We start from the raw sequence: 13,186 nt of genomic DNA on the forward strand, positions 1-13,186 counted from the left end.
GGGGACTTAATTTTTTGTTGTGTGTATATATATATATATATATATATATATATATATATACAGTGCGTCCCAGAATAAACGAAACCGAGATTTAGCGATCATTTATCATAACTTAATCATAAATAGAATAGACAAATGACCTACCAATTTAAAGCTTAGAATCTCCTCTTTCATCTGATATTACTTAGGTTATTTCTTATTCACGCATGAGTGAGCAAAAACAATTTGAAGAAAGGATACCAAAAACTCATTTGGCGGGGGGTATCTGGGTTTCAAAAAGAAAACCACATTTCTGAAAAGTTCAATATCGGCTCTTTCATTTGGTACCAAAATTGCAGAAAATGGTCAAGAAATAAAAAAGTTCTGGTCATTTGAAATAAGGCTTGTATTTCCATAATTTCATGAGATAAACGTGTTTTCACCGGTTTCCCACATAAGCTTTCGCATGGTGAACAAAAGGTTTAATGCATGGCTGATCGTCAACAAAAAAGAGTGTCGAGAGAGTTTGAAAGCCAGCCTGGAGAACCTCTTCATTTTATGAAATTATTGAAATTCAAGCCTTATTTCAAATGACCAGAAATTTGTTATTTCGTGACCATTTTCTGTAATTTAGGTATCAAATTAAAGAGGAGATATTGAACTTTTCAAAAATGTGGTTTTCCTTTTGAAACCCAGATACCCCCCGCCAAATGAGTTTTTGATATCCTTTCTTCAAATTGCATTTGCTCACTCATGCGTGAATGAGAAATAATATAAGTAATATCAGATGAAAGAGGAGATTCTACGCTTTAAATTGGTAGGTCATTTGTCTATTTCATTTATGATTAAGTAATGATAAATGATCGCTAAATCTCGGTTTCGTTTTTTCTGGGACGCACTGTATATATATATATATATATATATGTCAGATTGACAATGGGAGAATGTCAATATTTAAGTGCTCATAAGTCCCTTATTCCTTGTTCATCTTTTCAAACCTTTATTGATTTGTTTCTTCGACATTCATCTTTTCGTACAAGTAATTAACAGAAATAATTTCTGCTTTACCGATCAACGTTGGAAGATGACTGTCATTTCTAGCTCATGATTGTCCTTTCTTCCGTATTCCCCTTTCTCCACAGGGTTCTATATGGTGTGAACTTGCACCGCATTGACGACAACACTTTCATTGGATTTCCCAGCCTTCGTACGCTGTAAGAATAAGTATACTTTAATATGTACCACTTCCACGGAATAAATAAATCGGAAGAAACTGAAGCCATTTTATCATTATCGCCACTGTGCTAATAATTACAATCATCATTGTCATTCCTTCTTACATAACAAGCAGTGTATGCAGTATTGCCATGATTGGAGGGGACTACGGTATTTTTGGATGCATAAAACTCGGTCCCAAAGGCTTATACTAATCAGTCGGGTTGCATGGCTGATTTGCTTGTTTGTTATGTTAAAATAGTAGTCAAGTACATATCATTTAAGGCACTTGCCGGCTTAAAACGTAGCTCGAGTTTCAATTTCATTTTATTTTCCCAGCGTGTTTGTCCCATTGAAGACATTAAAAAAAAAAATCGCTTCGAAATCCAAAAAAAGTCGTCAAAAATCCAAAACCCGAGTGATTTCGCACGCGCACGCGACCCGACTGATCAGTATAAGCCGTCCCAAAGGTATTACATCCCATTCTTTTCATCAAAATGGAAATATTGGTTATAGTTTTCAATTCAAATTCGATTTAATTGAATTCAAATGCAGATACACCGATTGAATAAAGTAAAAATTTCCAGTTTACATTTGATAAAAAAGAGAAAACACAAATTGGCATACATAATTCACCTTTTTCCAAAAGGTACTGCACTCATCCGAATAAATCAAAGATCAATTGACTATCAATCAAACTGTGGACATGGAATTGTTTGTTTGTTTTAATGGTTTTACGTTGCAACAATTCATTCCGTGAAATAATCATTCCAAACTAACATTGGTAATAATTAAACGTTGATTTTGATTTATTTTTGAATTACTTTTTTGAAACTGAAATCTTAATTTTCATGACTGCAAATCATGACAGAGGAAAATAAAACGAATCATGTTACCATTGGCGGTGGAGCAGAGGATTATCTTATGTGTGGGGGGCGCAACATTTCCCCCATGAACAAAGGGTAATCTATTTCTTGCCATGCTCTTACAAGATATCTTTATTTGTTTTGTGTAATAGCACTGACTTGAATAGACAATAGTGCATTTTTTTTTATCAAAGGTTTATATGAAAACCAAAATTATGTATCTGTGATTATTTTTTTCTGCTTTCATAGCGTCTTAGCGGAAAACAATATTCAAGAACTCCACAATACAACTTTCACCGGTTTACAGCTTTTGCAAATACTGTAAGTTTTTTTTTTATAATGAATAATGTTTATTGTAATGTTTCGCTTTTAAGTTAAATTCAAAATATTGTCTATGTTTTTGTTGCATCACCAACGAAAAAAAAATCCGAAATTACAAAACATGCATCGGTAGAAATAAATGTTTACATCGTAAAATTTAAGTCACCAATATAAATGGGTGGTAGGATAATAATGTCACTCTAAAGCACAATGTCGCAGGAAATGACACTTTGCTATAATCAACCAACGCATAATGTCACAGTCAACATGGTCAACGCATATATAATGTCGTAGCTTGAACTACTAACTCACAAAGTCTTGAGTCTTAGTGCAAAATGTCGCAGCGGTATCTCCTTCAGGATTCGAATTATAGATAAGACATTAAATACGTTCTCATTCAGTGAATTGTTCAAGTTCGGGCTGTCAATTGAACATTTTACAAGTGTGTTTGGTGGGCCAGGCAAGGATGCAGGGGGAGTATTGAATTCATTATGTAAAATACCATACAAAGATGCCATTTTCTCATCTACATGACCTCACTCTCTCGCTAAGTAAGTTAAATAACAAGAACAGCAATATGCAGGGAAGGAGGATGATTTTCATTGCGTTCCACTAGTCCACACAATATATTATTTGTTTTAAAGTTCCAACCCCCCTCTTGATGATGATTTCGATACTTCCCTTCCCACCTCCCCTGTATCTTTGGTAAAGCATTTATTGTCATCCCCAGGTCCCTCCGAGAGGACCTTAAATCGTCCGACTTCTGGTCGCTTGCTTAACAATGATTCATCTTGATAGCAATCCGGGAGAAAATATCACCACCATAATACTATTATGATCATATCACAAAGTTATCTATCGGTATAGGTTCCAGTTTTCGTCATCTTGTCTCCTTTATGTTATTTTTTTAAAAGAATATCAGAATGGAGGTGTGATCTCCCTGTCCCCCCCCCCCCCCCCCGACTGCCAGACCAAAGTGTTTATTTTTACAATGCATTGCTGGTATGACCAAATTCGGATATATTCTTACCTATTTAATGCTATGTCATTATCATTTTGTAAAGTTATTATCGTTACTAAATTTTGATTTTCCGGTAATAATGTGAAACAAATTGCATGCTTGTGTATCTGTGTATTTTAGTATTTCTAATCATTTTGACATTTATGTTTCTGTGCTAGAAATCTTCGACAAAACAGGATATTCTCGGTCGAAAATGGTTCGTTTGCTGACTTGAAGAGCCTTTTGTTTCTGTAAATATAGAAGCCTTGTTTTTTTTCAGGAGGTGTGTGTGTGGCGGGGGGGGGGGTAGTAAATCAAGAAAAAAATGACTTTTGATGATGTTTGGTATATGAATGGTCCAAGTTGTAATCAGTATATACAATTGGGAGTTTACAGCCGACGTGTGGCTTCATTGGAAACGTACATATCTATACATCCAACGTACTGTATAAAGTTGATGCACGTGGGTCATATCGTTTTCGGTAAAACAACTTGTGTATCTCGTTGCGAGCGCGAAGCACGAGCTAAAAACTTCTCACAGTAAGACCTAAAACATACATGTAATTACACACTTTTTGTCTCGCCCACCAGAGGTGAAGGCAAGACTTCGGGATCCAGGTGTCGTCCGTCCGTCACAAACCTAATGACAACCGTAAGTCACTTTTCAACCAAACTTGGATAGTAGATTGATTTGGGGGACCTGCATGTCATACAGCAGTCGGAGGTCACATGGTAAGGTCAAAGGTCATTTTCAGGTCAACGTTAAAGTTTACATGCAAGACTCTCTTATGACACCTAACTCCACAACCGTAAGTCACTTTTCAACCAAACTTGGATGGTAGATGGACTTGGGGGACCTGCATGTTATGCTGCAGTCGGAGATCACATGGTAAGGTCAAAGGTAATTTTCAGGTCAACGGTAAAGTTTACATGCAAGACTCTTACGACACCTAACTGCAACCGTAAGTCACTTTTCAACCAAACTTAGATGGTAGATGGACTTTGGGGACTGCATGTTATGCTGCAGTCGGAGGTCACATGGTAAGGTCAAATGTCATTTTCAGGTCAACATCAAAGTTTACGTGCAAGGTTCTTATAACAAGTGTTATTCCATCCCAGTCTTTTCACAATGAAGTTTCGATACAATTCTGTTGCGTGCCCTCGCAAATCACAATATTTGTAGTTATTTTCATGAGTGGGCCACACACAAAATGGCTTTAGCCTTGTTTTAATAATGAAATAAATGAACTAAACTATGCAAACTCGAATCGTGGGCTGAAGACTTGTTGATATTCTGATCTGAAACGTGACCCTTTTTAGCCGTTGAGAGAATGGGTATTAGACTACACAATGGATGCTACCTGGATGCGCGAGCTAAAAAGATTTTACATCCTCAACTTGAAATTTGCACCCTAACTTATTTTTTGTAACGATTAACGTGATGAAAAAATAGCATGGGTAAAACACCACATCAATCTCGCATTTTCTAAATACTCAGTTTTGAAAAGAAGGACCTTTAAGAATTGGGTTGATGGTATTCGCTCTGAATACGGGCCTGTAAAAGTGGGATGTGTCCCATTCCAACGGAACTTTGGGAGGGTGTTGTCTTGTCTACACCCACCCCCTTCCCCCTTCCTCATCCCCTTTTTCTGACCGAGATGAAAGTCTCAAGAAATTCTTATGAACTCTTTATATTCTTTATTCGTATTTGTTTCTTGTTTTATTTAAGGGAATTCGGTAATAACAGCTTAGTCCGTCTGCAACCTGGCGCCTTTACCGGTTTGATAAATCTTAGAAGCCTGTAAGTAATTAAAGTCGTGTTTTATTTTTTTTTCCTTAGCAATTTTAACCTTGTTCTAGTTCCTTTGAATCAACAGCTCAAAATCTCGATTTCATTAACATGGACATTTGTTCTGTCTTCAGATACTATCAAAATCTTTATTCAAGTGTAACCACTTTCTTTTTATACCAGCCATTGGATCCATTACACACAAATAGTACTAAACCTGTTTGGTTCATAACATCGTATATAAGACAAGTGGAATGTATGAGAGTGTTTTGTAGCGGTGTAATGGATACCAATAAAGTCTTCTTTTTTTACATTTAATCTGTATAAAAAATTGTGGTAATGTAGGTTGAGGGGGAAACGCTGTTGAAAGGGATATCTATATAGGGAGATCATGTTCTTCCAAGCCATAGGTTTTTATTGTTGATTCCATTTATATTTCATTGTTTTCATTTATCTGCTTTGCATTTCATGATATCAAATTATGAATTGTATCAAAAAATACACATGAATGTTGCATTCTGTTCAGCGAGCTTGGGCTTGGGATAAGAGTAGGAAAAAGTTAAGTTGAAAAGGTCATTTTATTGTATTCTTGTCAAAATGTGCTACTTCACCATGGGTACATTTCATTTAAAAAGTGAGAATTTGTCTATGAGATTTTATTTTTTATTATTGTTTTGTTCTATGGGGCGACCCCCCCCCCCCCCGTGAAATCAAAATGAAAAGTAAATTTCTATCTACATGATCCAAATTTGAACAATGCGGCGATGTTTATTCATATATTCATATTCCTTGGAATTGAAGCGTTCTATCGGTTGTCATTCGTTACGGGCTTTGGTGTTCAATTCAATCAGTTCATTTCTAAATTTTCCTCGAAATATTATAGCATTACTAATTAATCTTTAATATCAATGACGTTGACAGGGGTCTCTCACAGAACAAAATTCGTCGGATCGAACAGGGGTTCTTTTATGGTATGGAGAGTTTACAATTTCTGTAAGTATGTTACGCCAACCTTTTTCCCTATTACTATTCCTGTCGACCAATTTTCTTTTTCGGTATAGTAGCAACAAGTTAATGCATGTTCCAAGCAAATGCAATGATACAATAGTAGTTCATAAGATTCTAAGGAAAAATAATTGACTAATTGATGAAATTAATGTTATAAAGTCAATTTGTATCTTTTTCGCAAATTATTGATAAGCCTAATTTCCTTTTTTTTACCTACGGAAGTAGAACATCAATCTTCCTCCTTGTCAAACATTCAATATGAATTATAATTTCAGCTATTGATAAAAATACCCGTTCATGTATTTTTTCCAGTTGAAATATTACAGCCGTTAGTTAGTATGCATCACATCCAACAAAATTGAACAAAGACTGATGCTTTTCTACGTTTGACGATGTTCATTACTGTTGTCTATAATACTAATTTTGAACAACATTTTCAATATATTAAAAAATATATATTTGAAAATTTAGATTTTTTTCTATATAACTACTAGTAATGTGTATTCCAACAGGTTATATTATCAATCATTCTTTATTGTTTTATTGTCATCACATTCAGGTATATGGAATCAAACAACATTAGCGATATCGAGGTCGGCTCGTTTTCTGGACTAAGGAGTCTTCAATTATTGTAATTTTTTAATTAATTAACGATTTCCAAAATAAAAGTATGTTATACCATTAATTTAAGAACGTTTTAATCTTATGCATGATTTCATTCAAATCTTTGTCCAATAAATTCGTCAATATCCAAAATGTAAACGAATCATTACGAGTTGAATGAGTACCCAAACAAGGAAACATTCAAGTGTATCTAGCAGAGCACAGATTCTCTTGTATGAAAAGGGGAATTTATAACGAGGGGAAACCGTTGATAATTTTTTGTAAAAAAAAATATTTTTACAAATGACTGTGATGGAAACGGAAGCAATTGTCTTAGATAAAATAACTATACCTCACAATCACCTGTATTTATGCAATATAAAGTAATATTTCAAATATCAACGTCTGTTGAAACAAATGTATAATACCTCAGAATTGATAATGCGCTTTCTTATGCGTATGTTTTGCTTCTTTTCAGAAATTTGTCGTCTAATTCCATTCAGCACTTGCAACGAGGGATGTTTTCAGGTCTCATATCGCTTTCGTATCTGTAAGTACAAATCAATTAAATCGACGCTCATAAGGCAGCATCAAAACACCATTAATACTTTCAGTCTCTCCCATGATTTTCAGCATCCAACTACGAAAAGTACGCTTGCTCGCTCGCTTCGCTTGCTTCCACATTGATATAAATGGTCAGCCCAACTCCAATTCATTAGTGTATACCACACCAAAACAATTAAAACAGCCATAAATATGCCTAAAATGCCATTACCTACTATAATATATAACTGGTAGTATGCCTATTACATGTCAGTACACGTTTTGTATACCATACCCAATGTGCATAGAGCGTTCAGTGCCCTTCCCGTCCCCCCCCCCCCCCCGCACACACACAAAAATAATGAATAAATGAAAACAAGAAAAGATTAGTTTATGAATAATGATAAAAAAAATAAAAGAAATTAATAAATACAATAAAAAATTGTATTTTCAGCTAAATATATTACTACTAACACGGGGGGGGGGGGGCGTGTTTGATATCGTTATTCCAACTTATTAAAATTCGAAAAACGGTCTATACACCGAAATCGAAATTCCAGGCTGTTTTGAGCCTTTCTGTAGGAAAACCATTTTCTATTTCTATTTTATTTCTTCCCGTAATTTTGACTTTTATCTGGTTTACTACTCAAGTTGTCAGTGTGTTTGTGTGTTTTATTTGTACAATGCACAATACTACATAGGAGGCTTCACCCTACTAGCTCCGTTTTTTAACAGCCTTCCCCATTTCCAACTTGCTAATTGTGATAATCGTAACTGTACGTAGAAATTTGGTATTTCATTGTTTATATATCTGAATTATTGTACGGAAGAAAATAAGTATTGGAAAAGGAAAATAAATGAAATTTAAAATGAAAAAAAGTGAAAATGAAAATTAAATTCCAATCCGTAATGACGTCATCTTTGGTTGCGACTTTAAGCCGATTCATACTTTTCTTGGCTTGAAGCAGAAAATTCTACATTCAACATTCCTAGCACTATGCAAAATTTAAGATGAAAAAAGGTTATTTCTTGGAAGTTTTTCATTAAATAATAAAATGGGATTCATCTTTTTTTCTTTATATGGTGTTGTATTGGATCGAGTACAGTCTGCTGGACTTCAGAATGCATTTTCCTTTTACGACATGTGGGTTTCTTTTCCCTTTTCAGTGATTTGATAAACAACCACATTCAATCCATTGATGGCTTTACGTTTGAAAATATGGCGTCTCTTCAGTTTCTGTAAGTAATTTTACCCCGCCATTTATTTTCTCCATTGGATATAGTGTGTTTTGTAATAGCAGTAGTAGTAGTAGTGAAAGTAGTAGTATTATTTGTAGTATCTGAAGTAGTAGAAATAGTAGTATTAGAAGTAATAGTATTATTATTAGTATTATTATTAGAAGTAGTAGTAGTATTAGTAGAAGTAATAGTAGTAGAAGTACATGTACATGTACTAGTAGTATTAGTAGTAGCAGTAGTACTGTAGCAGTGTTGTTGTGATAATATAGTAATACATGTAGCAGTGGTAAAAAATTAAGAGAAGTAGTATGTAGTAGATGTAATGATAGTTGTATCAAAAGTAGGAGTGAGGTAGTAGTAGTATCCATGGTATCAGAAGAAGTAGAAACAGTAATAGTAGTAGTAGCAGTAGTAGTAGTAGTAGTAGTAGATGTAGTAGTAGTAGTAGTAGATGTAGTAGTAATAGTAGTACCAGAATAAGTAGAAACAGTTGTAGTAGTAGTTATAGCAGTGGTAGTATTCAATTCAATTCTTTTATTTCATTTCCATTCCAAACATAATACAGAGTAATATAAAAAAATACAAATTAAATACAATTTTACAGAAGGGCATTCTTACTTCGTAAAAAAAACAACAACAGTATAATATAGGGCATAAATGGAAATGAGGGGGAACCACCAAAAAGCAAAGCTTGTAAAATTGTGGATCCCCCTTGGAAAAGAAGAAATTATAGTCGACTTACTATATGCGTACATGCATGTATTACAGGAAGAAAAAGAGAAAAAGAAATCATATTGACGGAAACATAATTACTGAACAAATGCAAAGCTTTTTACACAAAGAGGTCTTCGTTGTAAAGGATATGTTGCGCAAGACAGGAAAAAAAATGTAGTAGTAGAAACAATACTACAATTAATAGTAAAAGTAGTAGTAGTAGTAGTAGTACGGTAATTGTAGTATATTTTGTTTTATTAGTGGAAGTAGATTCATTAGTTGTCTATAAGCTAATGAACCTCATTATGATCTCTTGTTTGTATTTGCCGTTTCTGTAATCAGATTCTTCCTTGGTACTGAACTCGGAGCCGTTAGCCCGGATGCACTAACTGGTCTAACATCAGTAGAGAAAATGTAAGATGATGTATATGTCATTTTTCAATAATTTATTTACTATTCAGTGTGAGCACACGCTTCGAGACTACGAGTCTAATTTTGTAGACTACATTTTGTTCTGATCCAAGTATTTCGTGATCCAACGAAAAAACTTTATTCACTTATGTAAGCACCTCAGTTCCTATATATTTCACACGGGTAGTTGTGCCACTTACCCAAAATATTCCATTCAATCTGCAGTAAAATAGACACAACGAACGACCATGACGACTGGAGTGAAGTAAGCGTGGCAGCAAGATTCAGTGTTTAAAACAGCCCCGCTCGCGAGAAGCTACGTCTGGTATGGTAGTGACATTGATCTCAATCCGAAATGCCAAAGGTTCGAGGCACTTGTCGAACATTCAATAGTTGGTGACATTGTATCGTCATCGCAAAGGCTACTTTTGGATATTATAGCGATATTAATTCAATTTAGCAGATTAGGCTATCGTACAAGCTGTTTTTAATAGTCGATGGCAGAATAGTCTCGATTGCAAAATTGCTGATGAAAAATAAATTCGAAGCCAGCGTCATGACGTGATAAACCTTTCAAACTTTCTTTCTATCAGTATAGATACTAACTGCAATATAAATGTAGATGGTGCATATATACCTGTAGTGTGAATCACTTTAATTGAATCACTTTAACCGATTGTTGCCCAACTATTACTGATACACATATCGAATCCAACCCGAAGTTTTCAAGAGTTAAAGATAAATGCCAGTTGTGGTAACGATCTCAAAATGACTTTTTACAGAATCCAATATAATGACCTCCCAAGTGTCTGTTTGTATGATTAAAAAATATGTGCCGACAGATTCTGGAATAAATTGTGTAATTGCTGAGAAATAAGCCAAATAAGCGCGAATTCGGGCACTTCCGTCTTATCTTTATTTCAGCAATATATTATACACTGTCCCACGTGTGCCTATCTATGTTGGCGATCTTCAGTGTGATTGTTTTTCAGCTTAGATTTTATGATTTCACAAAGTTCAGTTCATTTAACTGTACCAGATTTAGATTGACGATGATATAGTAATACTTAACTTTGGTTTTACAGACTTTCTCACGAAATTAGTGTTTTACTGCAACTACTGTCATTTAGCTTTAACCTATTTTTTTACTCAGGTCTACCTCTGACAATCGTCTATGTTGTCTTCTCGAAGATAATGCTGATTTCACCTGCGCAAGGACATCACAGACCAGTCCCTTGGACACCTGTAGCAGGTTATATCCAAACTTGGCCTTGAGGATTGCAGGATGGGTCATGGGTTTGCTAGCTCTAGGTGGCAACGGCGCTGTTCTCTTTATTCGACTACGGGATAGGAAAAAGAAGGTTTCCAGAGTTCAGAATACCTTTATTGCTAGCTTAGCAATGGCCGATATTCTAATGGGACTATACATGATTATTATCACTTCTGTCGATCTTTACTATGGAAATGAGTTTTATCTCAGCGCCCCTCAGTGGCGAGGATCCCAGCTCTGTCGGTTTGCCGGTTTCCTTGGCTTTCTTTCCAGTGAGGCTTCGATCTTAACCCTGACCTTGATAACCGTCGATAGGTTCATTTGCATCATGTTTCCATTTAGGCCAGACCTAAAGATTGAGCGCAAGAGTTCATTGATTCTTGTCAGTGCTGTTTGGGTTTTCACCATAATGTTAAGCCTGAGTCTGGTAATCATTACATCTTACAGACCGGATGTTTATGGCCTCTCCGACGTTTGCCTTGGTCTCCCTCTTCATGTCGAAGCTGCAGACACAGGGGTATTGGAGATCACAGGGAATTTCTTTTTTGAGTATCAGGTAAATTTCGTAGTCACAGACAACAGTTCCAGGCCCCCATGGCTATTTTCCCTTATAGTTTTCATTGGTTTCAACCTTGTATCTTTCACTTTTATCTTGATCTGTTACATAATGATCTTCGTCAAATCCTCAAGATCTTCAGCGAGAGTTCGGAAAAATAGCTTTAATAAGCAAGAGACCAGATTGGCCGTTCGTATGGCGATGATCGTTGCTACTGACCTCGTCTGTTGGATGCCTGTCATCATCATGGGAATCCTATCTCAGACCGGTGCAGTCACCCTCCACCCTTCCCTCTATGCCTGGACAGTGATTCTCATCGTCCCTATCAATTCAACGATCAACCCTTTCCTATATACCTTTATCATTCACGTCGATGACCTCATAAAGAAAAGAAGGAAGCAGAAATATGAAACCTAACTAAAAATGTAACCTATTGTTCTAGGCAATCAAGGGCTAAAGATCCACCATTGCTTAAGTTTGATATGGATTTGAAAAATTTTCAAGGTTTACTTCGACTAGTAATTATACTCATTGCCTGGTGGTTCCTAAGATTCAGTGACGACAATCCATGTGTTCCAGACCTTAGATTGCTGAATTGAATATTTATTTGAATCACAACCTTAATGCATATTTTTTTTTGTTTTCCAATGTAAAGTAATTGATTTGCCGAAGTTTATAAAATAAGAGTACAGTAGCATCGTGGTTCTACATGGGGGTGTTGGATATTAATTCGAAGTAAAAACTGCACAACGAATGTACCTGAGTAGGAAGTTCATAAATAGAACATAGCTCAATCAATACGGAGATAGAATATTCTATGGCATTTATTTCTGGATAATACAGTTAATTTTTTTTTTGTTCTATTTTGAAAATCGTTTTTATTTAATTATAGCTGAATATGATCGTGATTAAATGACAATGAAGTTGTTCCCCCTTTTCACGATAAATACATGATTTCCACCCTATTCACAATATGCCGCCTGAGTTATGAGAAAGGGTCAACAATCACGACTTAAAACCTTCAAAAAAGTTTGGAAATCTGAGTTTGGTCATTAATATCTCCCAACTCCGAATGTTACACAATGCATATTTGACATCATTCAGTAGATCATTTATTTCTTTTTAAAATGACACCATGCTTGTTATGATCATGACATCATGAAAAGAGCAGGATTAAAAAGTATTGAATGAGGTCCGAATTGAAAAGCTGCAAAGGGAGCAGAAAAAGTCATGAAGAGTCAATACATTTTCCACCCGACAAAGGAAAATATAATTGGTATAGTGTCGAAAATCTGTCTATCTGACGGTCAATCAGATCTGGCTCGCCCTAACCATTAACCCGTCTCTGTGGTCTAGTGGTTAAGGCACCGGCGTTCAAAACTGGGGGCCCGGGTTCGATTCCCGGCAGAGACATTTTTTCGGCATCACCAATATTTCCAAAGAGTAGATAGCTCTGGGGAACCTTGATTTAAGCTACGCCTACCATTGTTCTCTTCATCCATTTCTTTACAATATTTAAATAAAAAAGAGTTGCCAAAAGCTGTTGTACATGTAAAGCTTTACACATTTGTATTTCTTCTCCCATACGTGTACTGTATCAAAGCAATAGCTTCGATCCAGCTGAGGCATGGCGGCTTGTCATTGTTCAAAACTCACCTTCACCCGAGAAAGG

The 13,186-nt window shown here is 35.5% G+C and overlaps 1 protein-coding gene across 1 annotated transcript; it reads left to right on the top strand.

Moving 5' to 3' along the window:
* Positions 1-2,315: 2,315 nt before the first annotated feature.
* Positions 2,316-12,184, top strand: LOC121422153 (G-protein coupled receptor GRL101-like). Its single transcript, XM_041617051.1, has 8 exons — positions 2,316-2,381; positions 5,111-5,182; positions 6,092-6,163; positions 6,738-6,809; positions 7,260-7,331; positions 8,492-8,563; positions 9,620-9,691; positions 10,842-12,184. The coding sequence occupies exons 3-8, from the start codon at positions 6,144-6,146 to the stop codon at positions 11,929-11,931; spliced, it is 1,398 nt and encodes a 465-aa protein (XP_041472985.1). The 5' UTR covers positions 2,316-2,381; positions 5,111-5,182; positions 6,092-6,143; the 3' UTR covers positions 11,932-12,184.
* Positions 12,185-13,186: the final 1,002 nt, after the last annotated feature.

Source organism: Lytechinus variegatus, chromosome 9, assembly GCF_018143015.1.
Source record: "Lytechinus variegatus isolate NC3 chromosome 9, Lvar_3.0, whole genome shotgun sequence".
In the NCBI taxonomy this organism is placed as follows: domain Eukaryota; kingdom Metazoa; phylum Echinodermata; class Echinoidea; order Temnopleuroida; family Toxopneustidae; genus Lytechinus; species Lytechinus variegatus.